At 43.4% G+C, this 24,845-nt stretch overlaps 3 protein-coding genes across 4 annotated transcripts; 1 reads left to right on the top strand and 2 right to left on the bottom strand.

Moving 5' to 3' along the window:
- The first annotated feature begins 529 nt into the window (after nucleotides 1–529).
- Nucleotides 530–3,775, top strand: fam98b (family with sequence similarity 98 member B). The gene is made up of 8 exons (XM_084569728.1): nucleotides 530–868; nucleotides 997–1,145; nucleotides 1,239–1,367; nucleotides 1,455–1,630; nucleotides 1,857–1,937; nucleotides 2,029–2,145; nucleotides 2,235–2,402; nucleotides 2,481–3,775. The coding sequence occupies exons 1-8, from the start codon at nucleotides 831–833 to the stop codon at nucleotides 2,754–2,756; spliced, it is 1,134 nt and encodes a 377-aa protein (XP_084425854.1). The 5' UTR covers nucleotides 530–830; the 3' UTR covers nucleotides 2,757–3,775.
- A 167-nt stretch (nucleotides 3,776–3,942) lies between these two features.
- On the bottom strand, nucleotides 3,943–19,899 carry ptpn21 (protein tyrosine phosphatase non-receptor type 21). Of its 2 annotated transcripts, none has more exons than XM_084569134.1 (19): nucleotides 19,001–19,899; nucleotides 17,550–17,866; nucleotides 16,092–16,261; nucleotides 15,739–15,836; nucleotides 14,653–14,720; nucleotides 14,469–14,539; nucleotides 14,049–14,136; nucleotides 13,856–13,944; nucleotides 13,354–13,441; nucleotides 12,970–13,049; nucleotides 12,109–12,169; nucleotides 11,889–11,970; nucleotides 10,261–11,792; nucleotides 9,129–9,299; nucleotides 8,445–8,663; nucleotides 6,704–6,832; nucleotides 6,359–6,593; nucleotides 6,124–6,284; nucleotides 3,943–6,018 (listed from the first exon to the last, which is right to left on the bottom strand). In XM_084569134.1, exons 2-19 carry the CDS (start codon nucleotides 17,727–17,729, stop codon nucleotides 5,890–5,892), a joined length of 3,651 nt encoding a protein of 1,216 aa, XP_084425260.1. In that variant the 5' UTR covers nucleotides 17,730–17,866; nucleotides 19,001–19,899; the 3' UTR covers nucleotides 3,943–5,889. The 2 variants fall into 2 exon arrangements, with proteins under 2 accessions (XP_084425260.1, XP_084425259.1); XM_084569133.1 differs by having other exon boundaries at nucleotides 18,638–19,899.
- A 5-nt stretch (nucleotides 19,900–19,904) lies between these two features.
- On the bottom strand, nucleotides 19,905–24,330 carry spata7 (spermatogenesis associated 7; the record flags this gene model as incomplete). The annotated part of the gene is made up of 11 exons (XM_084568511.1): nucleotides 24,042–24,330; nucleotides 23,313–23,375; nucleotides 23,135–23,224; nucleotides 22,969–23,016; nucleotides 22,439–22,542; nucleotides 21,827–22,281; nucleotides 21,692–21,737; nucleotides 21,315–21,436; nucleotides 21,159–21,209; nucleotides 20,900–21,008; nucleotides 19,905–20,528 (listed from the first exon to the last, which is right to left on the bottom strand). The coding sequence occupies exons 1-11, from the start codon at nucleotides 24,082–24,084 to the stop codon at nucleotides 19,905–19,907; spliced, it is 1,755 nt and encodes a 584-aa protein (XP_084424637.1). The 5' UTR covers nucleotides 24,085–24,330.
- Nucleotides 24,331–24,845: the final 515 nt, after the last annotated feature.

Here is a 24,845-nt window from a genome sequence, read left to right on the forward strand (position 1 = left end):
CATAGGTTTTGATCTGTAAATAGTGTCTATATACTGTAAAAAAACAACCTGTACCATTCTACTTATATACCATACTATTTATGCCACGTGCACTTACTGCCTATTGCACTGGTTAGATGCTAAACTGCATTTTGTTGCTCTGTACCTGTACATGTTTAATCACAATAAAGTTCAGTCTAATCTAATCTAAACTGAGGTTAAAGTAGCAAATATACAGTAGTAGTAGTAGTAATAGTAGTAATAGTATAGTACTCATTATCCAGTGATTATTCCCTTTGAACTGTATTACATGTTGGAGGCATTAAAGGTAGGTGCCATTTTAAGGTTGCACGATACCTCCAATAATACTTGAGTGAATGTACTTCGTTACTTTCTACCACAGGAACTATCTGAGTACATTTTATTTTATTTATTTATATTCATAATATTATATTTCTGACATCACGGCATTATTTTGTGTATTATGTGTCTAAATCTGTCTCCAATTTGAATTCTGCAGCTATTTGAAATCAATTATGAAACAGACATTCATTGGTCATTTATTCATAGTAGGTTTTTCTGCTTTTAAGATTTGTTTGTGTGTTAATTAAAACTGGACTTTTACTTGAGCTGGTTCGCTTTTATACCAGTGCGGAACAAACATTCCGCGGAACTGTAGTTACAGCGGTCGCATGTTTCACTCCGGTAGCGAACCGCAACACCAAAGGGGCATGATGATAGCGCCGAAGAAATGAATGGAGCCAGGAGCTGTTAATGTTGACATAGCTGGAGCCGTAACGTCGTAATGACTTCAGAAGATAAAGAGAAGTAAAAACTTCACAGCTTTAGTGATGGAGTGTGACATTTTGGACTCTTTGGAGCAGCTCGGGTAAGCTAATTCACTGTTAGCATGTACGTAGCTTTGCCTCCGGTCCGCGTGTCCGTATAAAATGACGTAGCTGGTCCATACAGCGCCAATGTATGTGCGGGTATCTGACTGTGTGTGGTGGTCCTCAGCTATGACGGCCCTCTTCTGGAGGAGAAGGCGCTGCTCAGAGCCGCGGAGGGAGGCCTGTCCTCGCCTGAGTATGTGGACCTTTGCAGGTGGCTGGCATCCGGGCTAAAGCCGCTGTGTGACCTGGAGGAGAGCATTACTTCAGGTCCAGGTGAGACACACGCACCCCACACCTGAATCTGAGACTCACAGCTGTCTTTTTGCTCTTCTTTGTCAAACCGTTTTCTATCTGACCTCCTTCCAGACGACATGGAGAGCCTCCAGGTAGAGATGAGTGGTTTGCTGAAGGAGCTGCACTGTCCTCATGAGGAGGTGGTTTCGGGGATTCTCAAAGGCAGTGTGCGGAACACACAAGACCATCTCAAGATTGTCTGTGTGTAATCCCTCTCTTCAATCCAGTCAATGTGCTGCAAACTGTCTCGAGACGGTCATTAACGTGTCTTTGTTTTTATTTTTGAAGTGTTTCTGAGCTCTGAGCTTCAGGCGGCTCAGATCGTGAGGAGCAGGCAGCTCTCAGATCAACGGCAAGACGAGGGGCCGGTGTATCGGGAGCTGCTGTCCATCTGTGAGACGCTCCAACTGCCTGAACCGAGGGGCCAGGACGCTGCGGGGGTTTTCACTCAAGTACAAAACAAGGTGACTCCACACACATCACGTGATAATGACATTTGTTGTGTCCATGCACATGATAATAATGTGCAAAACGTGCATGAAGCGTCCCACCTGCAAAGATTCCTGCATCCGGAAAGGATTTACGTTTCTGTGCAATGAGTTTCATGTTGCAAATCTATATTTTCCTACTAAAGCAACATATTAAAACATGTGTATGGTGTGAAGGACTAAAATCTGTGTCTAATAACAGGTTGAAAAAGTTCTTAAAGATCTTCCCGATTCCTCCGTTGGAAGCCCGGTGCTGAAGAAGTCTCTCGGCGGTGATCAGTGGGTACGTAGAGGAACGTCTGAGTGTTGTGTCCGGTCGTGACGGCCCCGTAAAGTTTTCATTTAAGTCACTCTGGCGTCGCCCGTCTACGCAGGAGAAGTTGCGCAAGATCAACACAACTCTGTCGGCGGAGTACGAGTGTCGGCGCAGGATGCTGATCAAACGGCTGGACGTCACGGTTCAGTCGTTCGGGTGGTCGGACAGAGCCAAGGCATGTTCACGCTCATATACCTAACAGGAAGCAACATATTGCAGTTTTTTTAAATTTTCTGTTAAAGCTGACTGTTCATCTCTTTTCAGGTGAGAGTGGACAGCATGGCAAGAGCCTACCAGCCCAGGAGACACTCTCTGAGGCCGCAGTGCGCAGTGGACATGGCCCATCTGCTGGCTGCCAGAGAGGACATCTGCAACGTGGTGAAGACCAGCAGCGGCTCCAGCAGGGAGAAGACTGCGTGTGCCGTCAACAAGGTAGGTAGCATTTCCCCTTTCAAAATAAAACACTTGTGTTTCTTCACTAATATTTCTTTCCCGCTCCCTTATCCGCAGATCCTGATGGGAAGAGTCCCAGACCGAGGAGGACGCCCCTCAGAGATAGACGCCCCGGCTCCTGAGATGCCACCCTGGCAGAAAAGACAAGACGGAGGAGGTGGGTGGGGAGGACGTGGCGGCGGCGGCGGCGGTGGAGGAGGAGGACGAGGATGGGGACAAGGAGGACGAGGCGGTGGAGGTTGGAAAGGTGGCGGGCGGAACCAAGGGGGACATGGTGGAGATTACGGAGGACGTGGTGGACACGGAGGGAAGAGAGGGCGGTACCAGTATTAGCTTGTGTAGATTTTTATATAAAAATGATCCAGATGTAGTTTTACACGTGATCTCAGATCTGCTTCCTGCGGAGCGTGAGAAAAATCTTCCTCACTTTTTAACCACTTTTATTGGATCAGTGTTTTTTCTTTTTTTTTCTTTCAACATCAGTATTTTTTAAAAGGAAAAGTGTCAGCCACGACATGAATTATCACATGAACTCAGATCATTCTGCTTGTGCTCGGGGCGCCGTCCCAAACTCGGACTGTATTAAAGAAGTGGATGTAGACGCCGTGATGGCACTCATCGTTACGTGGACTATCTTCTTCAGGGCTTTGGTCGCTGCCGCCATCTTGGATTTTTGGAGGATGAGAGGGTCTAGATCTGAAGAGGTGAAAACCTAAGGATATAATGCGGCGTGCCCATACGGCGTCGACTCGTCAGTCACAAGGTAGCCACGCCGTGCTTTATGTGGCATTATTTAAAATTAAACTGCTGCTGGATGGACTTGGAACTAACTCATAGATGTCCAATAAATAAATAAAGTGAGAATTATCCTCAATTTTCTTCTAAAACTTTATACAGTCTTTTTTTTTTTTCTGTGTCGCCCCCTGCTGGATGTTAGAAATAATTAATGTTCGAGGCACTTTCCCTCATTTATGAGACTCTAAATCTATCTCCACTTCTTTTGCATCGTCCGTCATCCTAAATACATAGCACATAGGGAAACAAAAGGCTCCAAGAACGTCTCGGAAAACCAGAAATATATTTTTTTTTTGGGGGGGTGAAACATTCAGCTGACTTCTTTTAAACTGTGCAGACAACAGACAAGTCCTCGACTGCTAAACTATACCTTTCCAATGTTTGATTCGATTGTTTCCATTGCGTGAAATTCGTATTCAAGTCTGTATTTGATAATTCTTATTAAAAAAACTATAGGATCTTCTTTAAGAATCTGCACCAGCTACTCATACAGTTGTACTTGAAACTTTTGTGCAGATTACTTTGACACAGGACCTAAAAATACACATAAAGCTATTAAAAAATGCAAAATTGTTTTTCTTGAAGGTTTATTTTTTGTTTTTTTTAATTAGGAAACTGATCCAATACCACAACTTCTTTTAATGTAGACATGTAAACTGTCTTTCTTGCTGTTGTATTTAAAAGCCAGAGGAAGCGGTCATGCCAATTCCAACCACAAGGGGGCGGTAAGGATTGAGAAATGCAACAGGCACAGGTTTATTTCCAAATATTTATTCTCATCTGAAAATGTTTTCTACACATTATTTATTTCTCCAATGGCATACCAACATTTGTTGAATAGATACATATTTTTTTTACACAGTTTGTACAATAACCAATATTCAATAATGCATGATTTTACATTTTTGTGTACATTATGAACAGCATACCTGTACATGGACTTAACGTTTACACCTCGGGCCAAAAAAAGCCGCTTTTCAGTCTCTAAATTAAGACTTTTTTTTATTTTTTATTTATTTTTTTATGCTGAAACCGAAAACACAGAATCTGGAGCAAGTCTCAAAAAGATCCGGTTGAGATCAATCCCAGCATCAGTTCAGATGGATTTTCGTTAAGCGAAAAATAAAAAAAACGATAGGATCACCTCACTTTGGCCACGTTACAAGTTGGCACGGTCGATTTGAAAATTAAACACTTCAAATGATCCTTGACTCCGACTACAGTGCCTGTAAACATTGTTTCTGTGCAGATTAACTTTCTACTTAAAGCTGCAGAAGAAGAAATAGACTAGACCCGAGTCCAGTTTAACACAACTACGCGAGTGTTCATTAATAGTCAGGAAGCCATTTGTTTGAGTAGGAAGTATCTCCGTGGAGAGCTATTTCTCGCTGGAGGGAAAACAAGTGTGGCAGCCAGAATACTGAAACTGGAGCTGATCTTTCCATCAGACTTCACGCTTTCACTGAACACGGTGGCCAACAGAGGTGACGCAAAAAAAAAAACAAAAAACAAAACCAGCACACTGCACACAGTTAATTATATCTGAACACTTCTGCATGTCCTGGTCTTCTTTGTTTAAACGTAATTAATTTAAATTAAATTAAAGGCCCAGCTGCCGTTTAAATTAGGGATCTGAGATGAATTCATTCATGTTGCTTGTTGGATTTTTTTTTTTTTTTTTTTTTAGCGAAGAGGACACTGAATGAGAAACCTTTCGTTCATATTTAGCCAAGATGCAAAACACTACCAGCTTTACAGTGCAGATATTCAGGTCCTTCGTCTTCACAAAACTGAGCTGAAAGTATATTTCTCAAATACAGCACTCCCGTGTTCAACAGTTTTAAAGATACAAAATAAAATTAAAAACAAGTATAAAATTAATTCTCCAGTTTTACTCGAAAACCCAGAACCTGCTGATATTTTTCCTCTTTTTTTTTTTTCTTTTCTTTTTTTACCCCATCAAGTATAGATTTGTCACTTCCCGTCGATCCAGTGTTTTACACAGTACGCCACCCCCTTCTTTCAGCAGGCATCTTGATTCAGGTGGGGCTATTATTTTCTACGTAGACGTCTCGATTATTAAACCGCTACACAACCAGATGTCTGTGCTGATGGTTTCAGTTAGCACCGTTGTGTGGTCTGTCTGTCTGTCTTCCTTCCTTCCTTCCTTCCCACCGGAGTTCACGCGTTAAAAATCTCTATTTCAGGCTCAATAATCAAACATTCATAAAGAACCATTTGTCAAAAAGCAACAGCAATCCAAAATATCCTCTTCTAAAAAGGTGTCCTTCTTTTGTCAAATGCAAATGAATCATCTGTTTTTCCATACATACCTATAATAGATTTATTTAATGCAGCTTAATGTTGGTTCGTTATATACAGCAACATACTGTGAAAGTGCTGGGCTTTATGAAGCAATATGTAAAAATAATATATAGATAATACTGTTTAGAGGCAGGTCACAGGTCTTTTTTTTGCTCCTTCATGTGGTCTTTGTGTATCCACACTTTCCTTCATTATCACCTTGCCTGATTTAATACTTTCTGCTAAAGTTCAACTGCTGTATTGTTTTTTTTTTTTTTTTTAACAGATTTAGACAGCTGCATTGTTGCAGCGCAGTTTGGCATAAATGCAAAATCCTCACTGCAATCCTCTGCGCCGTCGTCCGCGATCAGATCAGCCTCGAGTTGCGGAGGTACTGGATGAGGACCTTGTAGACGAACGTGTACTGAGACAACGTCTGAACCATTATCATCCTCTGAGTGCGCAGCTCCGTCAGGACCTCCGGGACAGTGTACCTCTGAAACAGACGGCGTTCATTCTCGTTTTAGGCCACTGAGATAATCACATGGAAAAGGATGTATGGCACAGATGTCATTGTTTGATTTCACGTGCATGAACCTACCTCGTTGTGCTCTTGACACGCTATCATGATCTCAGACAGGATGACCACTCCGGTGCGACCCACTCCGGCACTGCAGTGGACCAGCACTGGTAGGTTGGTGTTCTTTGGGTCGCTGATGCTGTTTGTGTGTCTCCTCACAGACTGGATCTCCTCCAGGTAGGCTGAAGGAAGAAACAGCGCAGTTAGAAACAAATCTCAAGAGACAAAACCGCTGAGTGAAACCACTCCCACTTACTGATGAAGCCTTTGAGGTCCTCGGGACAGCCGTGGTCAGGCCAGTCTGTGTACTGCAGGTGCCAGATGGTCCTCTCCTGTCCCGTCAGGAGGTGTTTGATCTTAAGCCCCGTGGTGGCGTAGCATCCGGACTCCGTGCGGAACCGCGTGGTGATCTTGAAGCGGCCGTACGTCACCGGGTTGTGCCGCGAGCCGAGTCGGGGCCAGTACCGGAAGCTCTTTTCCCGACCGTTCTCCTAGAGGGAGGAGGAGGGAGGGAGGAGGGAGGGAGGGGGGGCGACGTGGCAATGTCAGCGCGAGTCAGAAATGAAAAAAAGGCGGAGCTTAAAACGTGACGTCGACGCACCTCTTCAGCAGTGACCATGGCAATTATGGAGACGCCCTGTTCCCACACCATCTGCCAGAAGTCCGGAGACGTGTTCGACATTGGGCCCTGTGTGGCAATGTAACTCCACTCCTGTCCACCTACTGTTATCTAATGAGAAAGGAGGCAAGGGAACATTTCTGTGTTATGTGATCACCTTTTAAAAACTCTTGAGCCACAGCAGCAGTAAATGCATCATTCGTGGATCTGACTAATATCCTATTGCTTACGAATGAGGGAGTAAAAGTCACTGCCTTCCCACAAACCACCGAACGCCTCCGGGTGAGTCGCACGACAGCTATTCATGAGCAGCTAAAATCCAGGGGAGTGTTTGGATGTCTGGTTATGTGTATACACCGCAATTACTCTAAGAGCAGAAGGAAATGTTCTGTTTTCTTTCCGAGTTGTCAGTCACACACTCGCAACAATTTGGGTTTGGCTCCCAAAGTAGTCCTGGGTTAGGTCCGCCCTGTGAGCCAAACATATAGCCTACAGTCAGAAGTCTTGTTCACGTCGACTTACTCATAAAACAAATATTACGCGGTGTGAGCGCTGCCTGCAAGGTGTTGGCGCCGCACCGGTTGTTTCAGCTACAGCATGCTAGCAGGGTTGGCTCTGAATGCTAGCAGACACCGTGCAAACGTTTCATTCACACTACGACTCTGAGTCTTCCTCTGCAGCCACAACCTGAACTGACCTTCCAGCGTGTGAAGCTCGCACTGAACGTAAACACTAAGGCGCAGGTCGCTTTTGTGCAAAGAGACAGCTGTGGCCTGTGTTGCACGCAGCGTTGCTTTGTGTAGTTTTTTGCTCCCGCTGACAGGCATGCCAAAAAAGCCTATAGCGAGGGATTTCTTTGAACAGAGACCCGATTCGTGATATTTAAATGGCCTAAGACAGCAGCACAACGAAGAAGATCTGCTGGCTTTCCAACCTCAAAGTGACGAGACCGCAGCATCAGTCCTTGCACTGTTATAGTGATTTTATCAGATTCTTGGTTGGTGGTCAGTGTCTGGGAGCCACTGTTGCATCCTTAAATGTTGTTTTACAGACAAAACTCCACAGAGACTCCCCTGGTATGCCGATGCTGCTTTCTAAAGCAAGTAAGCAGTTGTTTTAGCGCATATAGACCTATTGATTCCTCTTACTTTTTCAAACTGTCATGTAACATCATCAGTTTGTATCATAAGACTCCACATGTACGCTTTAGTCAGATATGTGTATCTATGACAGTGATGTATGTTTATCTTGCTGTTCTCTCTTTCTTCTGTCTCTACCCGGCCAGCTTTAGGCAGATGGGTCCCTCCATATGAGCTGGGTTCTGCTCAAGGTTTCTTCCTGTTAAAAGGGAGGTTTTCCTTGCCACCGTCGCCTTCAGGCTTGCTCTGGGGGTTTCAGGCCCAGTTTTGTAAAGCGTCTTGAGACGATTTGTATTGTTATTGACGCTATATAAATAAAATTGAACTGAATTAAATGGTTTCTATTAATGTTACACTCCGAGTGAGCGTAAACAATGCATGTTATAATCAGCACAAGTCACTGAAGTTAAATCATACTCGACTTTTAAAACTTAATGGTAGAAGTTATGGTTATTACTTAGCAATGGGTTAATAAACAGTTTAAATGACCAAGAATGTGTCGTCATGGCAACGTTACACTGCAACGACAGACCAACAACCGTCACCGCTAACAATCCTTTTATCTGTGGGTCCTTGCAGCTTACTTTTATGTGCGACGCGTTGATGTAGCCCGTGTTGTTCTCCTTCGTGGGAACCAGCTCCACGCGGTTGTCGTCGTAAGGCATGACGTCCTGGAAGCGGTTTTTGTCGGCGCTCTCCGGCTGCAGGGCGATGCTGCAGTCGCCTCCTTGGCGGCGCTTCGGGATGCTCTCGTACTCCTTCAGCAGCTCGCCCCTCTCCATGTGCTGCTCCAGCGCTTTACACTGACGCGCACACAAACAGAAAAAGTACATCACTGTCATGGATTCGGCTCAGTGTCACCGTGCTTCACCTGCTTAGACCTATCGATTATTTAGAGACAGTTGACATTCACAAATATTATCAAAGATTATCAACTAAAAAAAAGACATTTAAATGAATTAATAATAATAAAATCCATGTAAAGTGGATAAAAAATAAAATACGACTGCTGCATGAAGTTATAATACCAGCAAGTTCAGCTGTGTTTTGAATGAGAACACTTTCACTTCCCTAAGGGCACTACCAGCAGCTTACTAAAACCAACACAACCAGCAGCTCTTGATAATCAGCTTTTTTCTTATTCATCAGCAACCAACACAACTTCTTTCTTCATTTAACATGACAAGCTCTACAAAAACACCTTTCAAAGAGCTGAATAAAAAAAATAAAAAAATCTATAAAAATAGACACAATATCAAATTCCTTACCCTCTCGTCATTAGACGCTTGTTCTGGCTCATCCTTGACCTCGTCGTGCAGCGGCTGCCGGGACACCGACAAGCCGTTGAGAAGGGCCATCTTCAGAGGGCCCATCTTCGTAGGCTCAACCTTCAGAGGGTCCACCTTCCTCACCTCTGACCTCGCTCCTTTCTTCATGCCCTGAAATGGCAACGGGGTAGTGACAAAGAAAGGAGAGAGTGAAAAGTGTGCAGCGAGCCTCGGAGAAAGAGTAAGCAAACAGACGGCGAGAGGGGGAGGCGACGGCGCAGCCTCGATGGGTGTTTTCTTTACGGGAATGTCACCTGTCTGGTTTCCCATTTGCAAGGTAGCGCGACTGCATTCTTTCAGCGTGTCAGCGGGAGCGCGTTTGCGTCATTACACATGAGATACCGAAACCACCTCTTATTCTTTCCACGGTACGTGTACACTCATAGGAAGGACTGTGGTCACTGAGCAATGCAGGCGCACACAGCACGCTGTTTTAGAGAGCTGAACTAGAGGGAGCAGTTTTCGCTGAAACTCTGGCTCTCTGAGATGCCACAGATCAAAAGAGGAATGGACTGGTACCAGCTAACAATCGGATTGACGACCGAAAACACAAATGCTGAGTGTGCAGGACCGTGCAATCCGACACAAGCCTGTGTCTCTATTGATTACACCGTAAATACCCGTGTTTGCTGACGCTTAACTCCGACATATTAAAAATATACAGCAGAACTAGTTCAGAGTGATAAGACGGACATCCACAGAGAGAGAGAGAGAGCAGCGATGTTTTGACAAGAGACCAAAGAATGTTAATGAAATTCAGTGAGCTGTAGCGACGACAGGTGACAAAACCTTTAGTAACGCAAAAGTGGGCGGGTACCAAGTTAAACTAATCAAAACTTGGAAGTGAAGTGATTCAGGCGAGATCCGAGTAGGTTCACCAAATATTTACCGCGTGGAAACATTCTCCACATTTTGGCAGGTGATCACTGACAGAGTGGGGCTGGTGTTGACAGTATTTTCTTGTCAAGAGCTCGCTCCGTCATTAGTCAACAGCTTAAGAGTTTAAAGCACAATAACAGAATGGCTCAAAGCCAAAAAATAAAATAAAAAAGGGGTTGGGAATAGCTCTTACCGGAGGCGGCAAACCCTCCACTGCCTTTTTCCCGGGAGGCACATCAGACACAGGTCTCTTCTTAAAGTCTTTCCTGGTTTTCTGCTTGTTCTGGCCGCTCAGGTCTCCCTCTGAGACCGAGGGCATGATCCTGGGCTGGCGTAAATCTGACAGCAGGTACAGGGGCTCGCTCTCTTGGATCCGAGTGTGAACCTTGTAGGTAGAGGTAATAGAGGGGTCGAGGGTGGAGCCGATGGGATACGCAGGAGGAGGCTCCGTGGGCGTCTGCAGCTGAGGCGTCGGAGAAGACAGAGACGTCAGGCTGTGATGCTGCTGCTGCTGGGACGGTTGCTGCTCGGGAAGAATGGCTCGGATAGCGTCCTGAGAAAGCGGAGTGTGACGTCCACTGTCGTCCTCGAACTCTTCTTCTTCGCCGCTGCTGTGAACCAGCATGGTGGCGTCCGAAAGAGACTTTTTGTGTCCGTACTGCACGTCCTCCTTAATGTCCCCCCTGTCCTCGGTCTTTGTACGTTCCAAAAACACGTTGAGTTGGGAGCCCTGAGAGCGGCCGCCGCGCAGCACCGGAGGGGGCGTGGCCGTTTCAGCCGCCGATGACGACATGGTTCGCTCTTTGACCCTGATCCCCTCGAGACTGTGCGCCAAACCGGCAATCTCGATGGAGTTACGCTTCTGGGCGTTGTACGGGTGTCTGTGTGGGGGTCCGCTGAAAAGAGGCTCAGAGACTTCTTGTAAAGAGTGAGCGACAGGCAGGCTGTCCTCTTGAAATGTTTGGACCGAGTGGTGCACGCGTCGTGTGATGATCAGGTCTGGATTGCTACTGCTGACGTACAGGTGGCGGGACAGATCGGGTGTGCTGTTAGCAGGCCGAGGATGAGCGTAGGGGTAGGGCGGAGGCGGTCGGTAGACCTGTGTTCTCATGATGTTGGGGGCTGGATACTCCTGAGCATGTTGTAACTGGACGTTTGTGAGCTCCGGGACACTGACCGCCCCCACTACAGGCCTCCTCTCTGTAGGGTAGGGGTATGGAGAAGGACTGTGGAAGCTGGAGCCCAGATGGAAGGGATAGTGGTGGTGATGAGCCGCTCCTCCGTGCTCCCCCCTAATCTCTGGTTGGCTGTAAACTAGAGGATCTGGTCGACTGTAGGCGTACGAGTTTCCAATGTTAAGATTCCTCATGGAGTGGCTCTGCCGGTGCTCCTGAGACAAAACCATCCCTCCCCCTGCACCACGGTTCTTCTGACGCATCACCGTCTCGTAATCGGGAGTGGCGCGGTAGGAAGGTGGGATTAGAGCGCTGTGGCGGTGAGAGGGGACGTAGTCCGGCCTGGTGATATCGCTGGTGATGGAGGGGTTGGAGGACATGGGTGAGGGCTGAAGGTAGTGTTGTGGATTGGTTAAGGAGCTGGTGCTGTGGGCGCTGTACACGCTGCCGTTGCGTAAACGCCCTCCACCGGTGTATTCAAGAGGAGGGCAGTCCAGGCTGGTCTGAGAGTGGTAGTAATAACCGTTCTGACTGTTCATGTACAGGTTGTCTAAAAGAGGAGGATACAGAATTATAATTAGAGAGATTGAATACGTTTAATATTAACACACAACAGTGCAAAATAACTTCTAGTAGATCACCTTACCCTGCGATGATGTGTAAGGTTCTGTGAAATGGCCATTGTAGTGCATTTGCGAAGGGGGCATCATGTAGGGTTGTGGCTTTGGCTGTAAACCAACAACAGAAGGATTTAATCACTGCTCGCCTGATCTGAGAATTTAATATAATTGCTGCTGGATAATGATCTGAACAACATCAGTACGCAAAATATGTTGGCAGCAGGTGAGACCGAGCGCAGACCTTACCAGAGATATTCTAGTGGACGATCTCTGTCTGACTGGGTTGACCACCGTGGGTTGGTTTTGGCTGAAGGTGGAAAACGAAAACACACGTCACACAACCCTCCTTAAGGACACAAGACTATGAATTTGCTCCCACACACCTGCAGGCATGCTGCTGCAAGTCAATTTCCATGCAACATGCTTTAACTTTGTTTCATTTGCATGCCAGTTTTATTTAACACATGGCACTAATCGAATACCAAATGAAAATAGAGTCTAAGCTTAATATAGGCGAGTATGAACCTAACTAAGCTTTTGGTTTCAATTTTCAATACATGACAGTTCCTAGACTTCATTCCACAGACACATTTCCGACAGTCCTCGACATACAGTGGTTACACACTTCTTTCTAGTGACAGGTGAACCCTGTGATTTAGAGTCACTGAATTAAAGATCAGAAATCTAAAATGTACCTAAAAGTCTTTAAAAAAAAAAATTGGCCCCTTGTCTACTGGCTTTAGACCTTAAACCAAATCTAAAAATATATTTTACTTGGAAGAAAAATCACTTTATGCATCACAACCCAAGGCCTATTTCAGATACAGAGAGCCTATTTGTGGTGGCGTACTGTAGGCGGTGGCTGACAGTGTTGCTCACCCCTTATTAGAAGGCAGAGAGGGACGAGAGAGCATTGGAAAACGAGGAAAGGAAAGAGTGAGAAGGGACTTCTGGGAGACCTCAGAAGGCAGGGGGTCACACTCCTCTCTGAAGAGAGAGGAGGAGGACAGACGTGAGGCCAAAGAGGAGACACGTGCATGAGACAACGAGGAACAAAGAAAGCAGGAACTAGGCTAGACGTGTTAAAAAAAAAAAAAAAACACTTACAGGCTACTCTTGTTAATCTTATAAAACTTCAGTCTGGCCAGACACATCCGGCACACATATTTGGAGGTTTCCATGTCTTCCTACACATGAAAAGAAAGAAAAAAAACTCATTAGATGGCGAGACAGTTGGTACATAGGCGGTGCTTGCTCACTTATGTACAAATAAAAGCATTCCTGTCTATAACCTCAAATACTGCGCCATTGTTTCAGCTAATGGTATGTGACTTTATCACTCACACACCCACCCACGCGCACACAGGTGCATTGTTAAGACTCGTAACTCTTATGACGAAGGCCATGTCCAATTTGCCAAATCCAATAACAGATAACAACGTCCCTGGGCATGGGTAGACACGAGAAAGTGCAACAGCAGCAGAGACTTACGGTCTGGAACTGAACACTCTCCTCTCTGTTGGCTAGCTCCAGGGCAAAGAAGGACCTGTTGTGACTCATGTTGTTAATCTCATGCCACCTACACAGTCAATTAAAGTGAAGAGAAAGAGAGGGGAAAATATCACATGAAGTCACCATCAGCTTTTCAGCTGCACAATAGGAAAACACACAAATCAATCAACGCTATCTAGGACTAATACTCACATGTGGATAAATGCTGGTTCCATACATGTTCAATTACTCACTAGACTGACAAACTATGCTCCCACAATCCTCATCAGCTACCTGACTCATTTCCCCTTTGGCCACACTCAGGCCTACAGAGCATTAAGGAGGCAGCCTTAACTAAGAATAGCTGTAAACTCAATCTATCCCGACAGATTCTATTGAGTTACTGTGCAGAGGCAAATGTTTCCAGACAACGCCTTTTTCACTCGCTGCTTTGTACTCGGATCACATTTCAGGCCTTTAAGTGGAATCTTTCTACACTTACCTAAATAAAAGAAGCGGGCGTGTGTTTTTGTGCTTGACAAAGATGCCTTCGAGGCAGGATCCCAGCGTAACATCTGTACCTGTACTGTCCTGTAGGGATGAAAGCATAAACGTGTTTTTTGTTCTAGATTCTAAGCCGGCGTCATGCTTCTTTACAATTTGGGCTGTGGGAGATTACTGGCTTGTAAACCTACCTTGGCTTGGTAGCTTTCCTGGCCATAGCCTTCCATTTTCTCCACTTCTTGCATGTACAACATCTCTGCTTCTGGGGGTGACAATCCCCTTAAAATAACAAAAATATAAAGAAAATATTAACATTTATTACACATTGACTTCAGACTAAATAAAATCAGGTTGTGATCCACAGCCAGCTTTATTCATGCTTCCACAGCCCCTCTTCATACACATAAAAAGTGTGTCTCCAGATCTTGGTTGAGGTTGCATTCATTACGTTTCACTACGACTTTACCCGAGTGACCTTCTAAATAACTGCAGATAATAAAAAAGGTAGATTCTCTGAATAGAAAGACTGTGTTTCTTCTGCAATACGTCGAGCTGCTTGTATGTTGATGCAAAAACAGAACAGCAGACTGACGCTTTCAAAACCTGCTCACCTGAAGGACTGATAAAGAAGCGCCACTTTCTGAGTGGCGTCTTCCAGCACTCGTTCATCCTGAATCCAGTCCTGCAGAGACAGAGTTGGGATTGATACAGTCGCACAACTGAACCCAACTTCTGACATATTTCTCCAGTCGTGCATTGAGCATACAAAAAAATAAAAAATAAATAAATGCTTACAATAGGGAACAGCGCAAACTTCTGGAGGAACTCCTGGGAATCATATCGATTGAAGTCTCCGAAGTCAGCTGTGGACAAAAAGAAACAATGCAGGACAAAATATAAATACAGACAAAGCATCCTGCACAGAACTGCCCTCTATATAAATCCTATGACGGGTCCATTTCTGCATTTAGTACGAGGCAAAATAGACACTGAGGAATTGCAGAACGGTGTAATGCATTTTGGAAGGCTGTAGCATATGATGACATGATGGACTAATTTTAGGTGAAGAGAGGTCTATTTGTTATTGCTCCAGTGTCTGACAACGTAGAGGTCCTAAACTGTTACAGCTTCAAGCTGCCTTTTGGCAACACTGACAGCTATGCAGAGTATCTCAGGCATCAGCAATGCTTAAAGGATACAAGCGTCCTTCACTCCAGACTATTCCTGCCTGCACCACAAGTTAGGAATCAGACAACTTCATGCACAGGCCACTTTCCAAGTCAAAAAGAAGCATTGACTTAAATATTAAGGGCAATTGCAAGAAGTTTCGTGGAGCTATTTTTTCAGGGCACATGTTGAATGCTGGTCAGGCATTTGAATATGGCTGCAACAGTAAGTGATCTCAGTGACTCTGCTATGCTAACACTCAGGCCAGTAAGTTGCAGTGCCTGATATAACTTTGCCAGCAGTGTTTGAGATTCTTCCGGCTGGGCGAACGTTGGAGGACGTGTTACAGATGAAGCTCAAGCAAGGAGTGTTCACTCAAACACTCTCCAGCTCTGACCGATGCAGAAAAGTGTTTTTTTAAATTCAGTATATCACAAGAATCTTAAGATGTTCTTACAATTGTGCATGTTAGGGGCTGTGCAAAGACACTTAAAACAAGATATGAGGTGTGATAAGATGTTGTACATGACAACAAGCGATCTGCAACTTAAAGTTCTTAAACTAGTTGGTAACTGACTGGTTTATTAGAGTTTACTTACACCCTAACTCTAGCGAACTTGCAAAGACTGTTAAAGGGGCTTAAACTGCATAACGACTCGCACCAAAAGACATCAGGCTGGACAAATTGAAATTTTTTCACATTCTTCTTATTACCTTGCACCGCGAGGCTAGCTAAACGTATAGCTTGCTCTAGTGAGCATGAAATCCTGCCCTCCAGAACATCCTTCTTCAGCTGTAGGTAATACTGATATCTATGGAGAAAGGGACGGGAAGTTAAGAGAGAGAATAGAAAGCCAAATATGACAAATTTACCCGGTCTGCACAAACAGCGGTAAGGTCACGACACAGCCATACGTGCAGAAGGAAATCTTTTTTTTTAACTATTATACTTGATACCTCTTGGCTTTGCATTAAACATTAAATTAATGAATGGGCCAAGTTATGAACTGGCCAATACGACCAATATTCTTGAAACACAGCGGCTTAGTCAAGACTTTTCCTGTCACCTTGTAATCTCCTGTTGCAGTTGGGTGACACTGGGTATGTAAAACACGACTCCAAAGTAAACGGTGGGCTCCAGCCCATACTTGTCGAGCTGCTTCTTCAGCGGCTTCTCCAAGTCGATCCATCTCTGTTGGTTCTGCTTGTTGAAGTACCACAGGCTGAAGTATGTTATCTAAAAAGCAAACAAAGCATGAAGACGCATTCAACCACAACCACGATGATTATTTTAGACGTGCAAATCTGCAGGCCTTCTTTCAGCCATCTGTATTACATCCAAAACATATGTAGATCTGACAAGTCAAACTTGCTGACTGCTCTGGATTCGTCTGTCTTGTGACTGTCTGAACATCTTTCAATGAACACTGGTAAGAGAAGTAAACCCTGTGGGCTTGTTGTTTACAAGGACAATTTAGCTGAAAGAGACCTATTGTGATTTGCAACCACTCTCAAACCACAATTTGAAAAAGACAAGCCAACGTAACTGTTCTACACCAGAAACCAACACTTAAATAAACACTGTGTAAACGTTATTCAGATGTTTCAGTAATGGCCTAGAGCGTATAAAATAAAATCAATTACAAACTATTTATCTTAAAGAAAATACATTTTTACACCATCAAGCAGAAGCTGAAACGACACAGCACCTACGAACCCTTGTAGCACAACCACGTAATTAGCAGTGGTTGAGGTATAAGCGTGATCTTTGGTTGTCTGATCACTGAAAACATCTGTAGTGGGCGTAATAAGCGTCACTCCTAAATCGATCAAGGCAGCAGAGCCCGCAGACAGGAGCTTTCTATCGAAAACAGGCATTCAAGAGAACCACATGATTGCACAATTAACCCTGCCGGCAACAAAAAGTGAAAGAGGGTGGAGGCCTGCCAGTGGCACTGCTGGCTAGACTGCACGACAAACGAAGCCTTGCAACATTACGCCGCAAAATAATAGACACTGCAAGTTAGTATACTATTAACTTGAGGTGCAACTGGTATGAGAGCACTAAAACTTACGTGCCTTTAGGTTTATGACTAAGAGGTGGTGTCATTTAGTGACCAAATGCAGACACTGCCGTCAGTACATTGTTCAGCGCTGACTCAGAACTACTTTTCTTGACCATATTGTCCAATCTCTGTGAGAGCTGGCGCTTATGTTTGAGCGAAAAACGCATTTCCTCGTCTGCGCGATGAGTTTCTTACACATGTATTTACACACGACGGCACGCCGCGGGTACAATTGACGAATTCCTGAGACGCCACAAAGAGGGCAAAGATTACGAGAGGTGACACTAAATGAGTTAACAGCGACAAACTGGTTGTCTTAGTTTGTGCTCAGCATTTCAGGAATGTGGCCAGAGGACAACCACAACAAAAATACTCTTTTGCTGAGTCGGCGAGTTTTAAGATGAGTCTATCAAGAGAGAACAATCCGCACCTGTATTGCACAAATAAACGCAAACATACCTCTCTTAACTCGAGCCTCTGGGCGACCGCCTCCAGACATTCCTGTCCAGTGCTTTCCACCGAAAGTGTGAACTCAACAAACTCCCCATTGAGAAGCTGAATCCGAGTGACAAGACAGCTCTTGCTTGAAACAGTATACCTTCGAGTCCTTTTGAGTTTTAAGCCAAATGGCAAGGGCATGTTTCACACTTGTGAAAGAGAGGGGGGAGTGGGGGTGGAGGTCTTCACTCCGTCCAGAGAAAGTGCTGTCCTGCAGTAGTCCGATAGAAAGCTGTGAGAGTGCAGCAAGTCACGAGGTTCATCATCAGCTGGCAAATCTGAAAAAGCGAGACAGACAATATCTAAAAAAAACTGGTCCACAAAACACACACCAAAACGCTTGGGTAAAAATGCAAGGGTGCAAAACAGAGTGGGCGTACTAATCCTTAAGTAATATGTCGTAATAATTTTTCATTTGCAGCACTCCTCCACACCTGGCCTGTCACCGTGGAACATGTCAGACTAGACAAACACAAGGCTTCTCGTCAAGTAATCCTCTTAAATGCTGCATTTTGTCACCACCAGCACAATCTCCTTAATCATTTTCTCAAACTGCAAGTTCTTTAACTATGAATAAACTACAAAAAAAGGTAAACCCATAAATTTGTAGTAAGCCATATGGGGTATGTAATTAGCGCTCACTATAAACAAGGTTTGCTGCTCAGTTTTCCCTAGCCTGTGGTTAGATTAATCCCTTTCCGGTGAATAGTCTTATCCAAACACTAACAACAAGGAGCCGATACGCAGCAGGCTACTGCAAAATCTGAACTATGCATCCAACATATTTCAAATTACCTACGTTACAACTTAACTTCTTCACGTACAGCGCACACGTTAAGCTACTTCCAAAGGTTTGACACTTTCCAAACAAGCTAGCTGCTTTTTTTTTTTTTTATTTAAACACAGCCGTGACACTAACTATCAACAACTGCTGTTGAGTTAGCCGTGCCGCTAGCGTGCTAACTTGTTCCAGCAAATAGACGACACCCTTGGGAAGCTGACGTCGCCCCGGTAAACATTTTAGGGCAGAAAAAAAAAAAAAACGTTACCGTTAGCCACCAGATGCGATTTATCAGCCCGACAACAGCTCGGTCCTCAGGGGTCCCGCCATCGAGGTTAACCGATTGCCGTTTTTTAAAACATTCATCTGAATCACAGTCGGTGTATTTGTCAGTAGTTTGTTAGTGGATCAAAACTAATGTAGCACCCCATGCCTCTCTTGGTCCAACAGTTCACTCAAGTTCCAAGCGTGTTTCGCTTCCTGGGATTGGAAGAGCAACAAGTGTATTCCGTCTACATCCGCGGCCCTGTTGGATTTACCGTTCGCGTTTAATTTGTTATTTTTTCCCCACACACGCACACTCTAATATTCTTCAAACCTACTGTGAATGTGTACAAAGTAATTGTTTAACCTTATTTTCTTGAAGAGACGCTTCAAATCCATTATAGTTCCTTCGTTGGCGGAAGAATACACGGAGGCTTTCGGAGCCATGACATCAGACAGCTGGAATGCCGAGCGGTGAAAATGCCAGAAACCGGACAGCTGTCAGAAGACCTGTGTGTGTTTACCTTTAGTATCGACCCACCGCTGCTCCACCCGTAGCTGCAATTAATGTTATGTAACGATTAAAGAGTTCTCCTTCTCGGTTACAATCCACGTTGTGGTAATAATGGCCCGCGTGTTTGTTGTTTGTAATTTAAGTGTTGATAATGAGATGCAAACACACAAGAAGGAGAAGAATAGAAAATTTATTGCAACTGCAAAGACACTTTCTGGTGACAGATAAAACTTCTGGTAGCTACATGTCTGAGGCATATGTTATTTCAAACACACTTCATGTTTCCTTAAAACAGCTATTTTCTTTTTCAAAACATCTGAAAATGTTAACTGCAGCTACATCATACTTAGGACTGAAACTCTCAGCAATCCACTCAAACTAAATGATACCATGAATTTCAACACATATATACTTTAAAATCTGTAAACTGTAACAGTTATCATGGAGCAATAACTCTAGCATCACTCTGAAAGTCAACTGCAGCTCAAGCACTATTTTCCAATATTTTAAATGAGACATTCAAGTTTCTGATTTATTCGTAGGACATTTTCCTTGTGCTTTTAGTAAACAATATCTTTTAAAAAAAAAAACTAAACAGAACAACAACCCCTTTTTCGAGGAGGCTGTAAAACACCAGTGTTAAATTATTTCTTTACAAAACTACACTTGGAAAATGAATGTTACATTAATCTCTGAACCAACACTGGCTCCTTCATGTTTAAACTAAAGGGCGTTGAATCCCTGAATACAGCAAGAGTTAAAACTCATCATCACTGACCGAAGCAACGGTGTTTGCGTGTTGCTCACTGACAGTCTCCACGTTTTCACCGTGTCCATTGTCGGACACGTGCAGCGACTCTGACAGACTTCTTCCCAGATCTTCGATCTCTTTAGATTGTCCGTCAAAATGAATGTCAGCTTGGTCTTGGTCGCTGGTTGTAGTTGTGTATTCATTGTTTTCATCCGTTACATTGTTGGTTGCAGCTGCATCTGTCTCGTGGAAGTCCTCTTCACTGGTTCCTGTATGATCGGTAACATGCTCACTGAGCAAAGTAGAGACGGCGCCCTTTTCCTCATTGTGACCTTCCTCCTCCTTTTCATCTTTTCTAGCTGAAGAAGTAGTTCTTTCAGGGGAGGGTAAGGGTGTAGAAACCAATAAGGGATCAGCATAATCTGGTGAATCTGAGTATTTAATCAGTGACACATAAGGGTACTGGTCGTTGTCTTCTTTGGTCTTTACTTGTTTCCCCCCTGAATCCATATGTGGAAGGAGTGCACAAAGCACATCCTTCTCCTTCTTTTCAAGCTCAGCAGAGGTGGATATGCTGGCTGGCTCTTCAAAATCCTTACGCAGCACTTCCAGAAGGTGGCGCATTTTACCCTGAAAAAAAAAAGAAAGAAACTCATCAGGTGTTTGAGAAGAACTCCAAAAGTCATCTTGCTCAAAATCTTTGATATTGTGCTTGAAGGTTATGTACTGACCTCATCTAGCTGATGCCGATTCATGTTAATGTGACGATTTATCACCCGGTCAAGGACCCTTTCAAAGGACACAGACACTTGCACTTCAGTGATCACTACTCAAGAGCATCTGTAGTCAATGTTTAACAACTTCATTACGAGACAGGTTGCAAGCTAGCTATCATCAACTATGAAAGTCTGTTCAGGCTGCACACACACACACACACACACATATATATATATATATATATATATATATATATATATAAAACATAGGACATTGAAATGTACATATTTCAACCAGTAAACAAAACAAAAAAACCTGTCAGAGATGTGGCCCCTGGACAAGATATCTTCTGTTACAGCAGAAATGAATTCGAGGTACATCAGTTCTTCTTCCCTAATGAAAAACATAATAATTAATTTCATAGAAAATACATCAGTTGTTCTTAAGATTCACTAAATCTTTAAACAAAAGGAGAAAAATATAAATGAAAGAAAACATGTTTTTTTTTAATTAAAACCTGTACACATATTAAAGAGAACTTACTCATCAGATACATGCTTCATAGTTGGAAATTTCCCAGGTGCTGGTGAGGCCCTAAAAGAGAAGACTTAAATTCTTATTGAACTTTACCAAAGAAAACACACAGGGCACAACATTAAGAATAAAATGTACCATACAATTTGAACTTCATAATCTCACCTGAAAGAGGAGTCAAAGAAATAACGGTCTCGGCTCTTTGTTGCTCGACTCTGTTGTCTTGGCGATGATAAATATGTGCCATTGAACTCATCCTCAGACCACGCATGTTCTGTAAGAAATTCCTGTAAAATAAGAAAGACAGGAAAATGGGAAGGGGCTTTCAATATTGTCGAAGCTTTCTCAGGATCAAACACATACTGCAGCTTGTCTTTTTATTTTGTTATTTCCATTTTCAAAGGGACAATGAGCTCAAGACAGTAGAACTTAAAGACGAAAACACACATGATATAACATTAGGAATAAAATTTCTATCAGTACCATCATGATTTGCCATGATTTAAAAAAGTATATTAACAAATAAATCAAATCAAAATTACCTGAGATGGATCGTCAAGTTCCTGTGTGTATTCCCTGTTTGTGGTGCTGCATAAAACAATAAAATCGAAGACACTGAAACACATGCTTTACTAGCTAAATTAACACATCCCTCTTGCTGTATGTTAAGTAAGTACCTTCCATGATATGTCTCCTGTCGCATCATTCTCGAGCTACTGCTGTCCTGAGAAGGTCTCCTTTGTGGTGCCCTGTAGTAGCGGTATTTCGACAGGTATGAACCCTTGTCGGTTTTTAGGGTCTTAGGAGTGAACGGTTTGTCCTTGGTAAAGTGCTGTGAATGTTTCAGGAGCAGGTCTCCGCTGTATGTCTTCTGGACAGGGTCCTTGAAGGTCTTGTAGCAACTGTGATCTTCCAGAGCTGCCAGTGAACAAGCCGACTGCTTTCTCTGCAAAGCTGCTCCTGGGCTGCGGTACTTTATTTCTGATGCCGGGCGAGTGTGATGAGATGTGACTTTACATGACGGATAAACTACCTCCTTGGCATTAAAGGTGGTGTTGAACCTTGGGCTTGAGACCACAGAGCTCCTCGAACAGAGGTACGGACTGTCGTCATACTGCACAGATAATGTACTCTATAAAGCAAGCATGCATTAAATCAGTTTTTGTTCAGAATAAAAAAAGAACAGGAAATAATGTTAGTTCAAGTTTCCCATCTGCTTCTAATGGGACACAAGTGCTGCATTTTCGTAAAGATACGTTAACATCACACCTTGATTTTTGCCTTTTTACCTGAGCTGAAGAGCAGGAGCTTCTGCTAGTCCTCTGTGGGAGTGAGTGGGCCGACTGAGGACGACCCCCTTTCCTCAACCGCTCCTGCCTGATCTGGTCATTATCTGTAAAAGGTATCAAGATGTTCTACTTTTCACCGTGGCAGCAAAGCAGTTTCTCAAATAGATATTTTACAGGCGCATGTTCCTGGAAAGACAAATAAGTCAGAGACTTATCTGACTTAACTGTGGGGTATGTGTGTATTATTTGCATGGACAAAGAAAGCAATTGTGTTAGTAAGATCATGGGAAGAGAGTATGACTACTATTAAAGATGAGGATCAGGATGAATTGCCTGTACTGTACACAAATGAGATAAGTTGCTAGTTTATTTTTTCACTCACTAAGGCTAGGGTCGGTACGGCAATTGATTTTTATCTCTGCTAGGACGTGTGTTCAGGACTACCGCATGTTGGTGCAAAGTGGTGAGTTCAGAAATCAGAGTAACTAATTATTATGCAAGCATTGTGGTTTGGCTACTTGAATACTCACACTTCACACTATGCAGCAAGCTTTTGGGTACTGAGGCATCGATGGCAGCTGTGGAACAAGGCAAGGACAGCCATTATTATTAATATGCAACGGAAATACAGGCTTTAAACACTTAAAAGGTTACACCACTCTAAGGATCATAACGTATGCTTGCTATGCAGCTCACCTTTAGCTGAGTAAACCTTTTTGTAGTGAGACACCATGTGGTCTTTAATGATGGATTGTGTCAACTTGCTGGAGGAGCGAGGACAGAATGCTAAAGACACAACGTACAGTACAGTATTAGATCAAGTTCTTATCTCGCAAACCACCAGTATGAATAGATAGAACATATGAATACTTACGGCTACTTTTCAAAGCATGTCCTCTCGTAGCTGAGCTACACCCCAGCCCAGACGATACACTCCCTGAAAGGAACACAAATGCTTATAGACTGGTTGACTCGCTTGTCAACAGCTTGTTAAATGTGAAGACGAAGAAGTATTGTTTTCACGTTTTTACTGTGCAGTGAATAAGTTTTGAATAAAAAGCAATACAAAATAATTTAAGATCTCACTGTGGGCTTTGAAATCTTGCGATGAGAATCTGTTATTGGTCATAACATTTGCTGACTACAAAATCAAAAAATTAAATATGTTTAAGTAAATATACGCAGAGTATTATATTATTAAAGTAATAATACAAAATAATTTATACGTTACTTAGTTATAGGTAAAAATAATGAGTTCTTTACAGTGATAAGAAATAATTCACAGAAAATAAACAAACAAATATTTCATAGAAGACTACAAACTAACGTAAGGTTAGCTTGCGTTAGCTGTAGAGTCGTGTTATAAGCTAATATGTATTACAAGCTTGGCTTTAGATTTAGATATTATCTTGAATTGTTGAATACAAGCCAAGTGTTCAACGGCCGTTGTCTAGACAAAACATGAAGCCATAATAGCGAGTGTATACGCGGACAGCTTGGGTTTATCTTTAGATAGCTGCATAAGCACAAACTGAATGTGCTGCCTTCTGTCGATTAGTTAACTAGCTACACAGCTAGCCAAATGCTAATAGTATTTACAAACCTATTCTCGATTCCATGATAATGTCCAACTCAGCGTATCCCATTTTCCTCGCAAATATGCCGGGGCGGCGACGACAGAGCTCGGACACATCCAGAAACTACTGTGCACTTAATTGTAAGCATGCTGACTCTGTGAAGTAAACCGGCAACATGAATATAACAACCTACACTAGCTTAAGCAGATGAGCAGCAGCGAAGAAAAGCTTCCCCGTCGCCATGCTGGTTGCTATGATTGCCTTCGTCATCACGTCATGCGTCAAAGTGAGGACGCCGCAGACTCCCACAAACCTCTATGCTGGGAAAAGTCAACTTAAACAACATAAAGAAATATATTTGATTCTGATTTAAACTAAATGCCATAGAGTCACAGTTATTTTAATTATTTGTCATGCAATAAACTGGTATAACAATAAACCAGTTTATTGCGTATTTACAAGATAGCTGAAAAACACACAATATAAGTCCTCTGTGAATGTTTGTTTTAGCACTGTGACATTTTTGGACGTGGGCGTAATATTTTTTGAGGACAAACATTGTGAAGCAAACAGAGCCAGTATAAAGAGCATAAAATATAGGAAAGAGCGGCCTGCGTACTTTTAAGTGGTCATAACACAGCAACATCTGTGCTCCAGCCTAGGCCTGCTCTTTAAGAGTAAGATTACACGGAAGCAGCCGTGTAATTGCACTGAATCTTACACAAATGTTTTCCTAAAAGGTATAGACACAAGTGATATTAAAACCTGCAAACAACCCTTGCAAGGTCATGAAACAGGGACCATTTAAGGGCTCCCTGAATCTCTATGCA

This window comes from Chelon labrosus (genome assembly GCF_963514085.1).
Source record: "Chelon labrosus genome assembly, chromosome: 20".
NCBI classification, from domain to species: domain Eukaryota; kingdom Metazoa; phylum Chordata; class Actinopteri; order Mugiliformes; family Mugilidae; genus Chelon; species Chelon labrosus.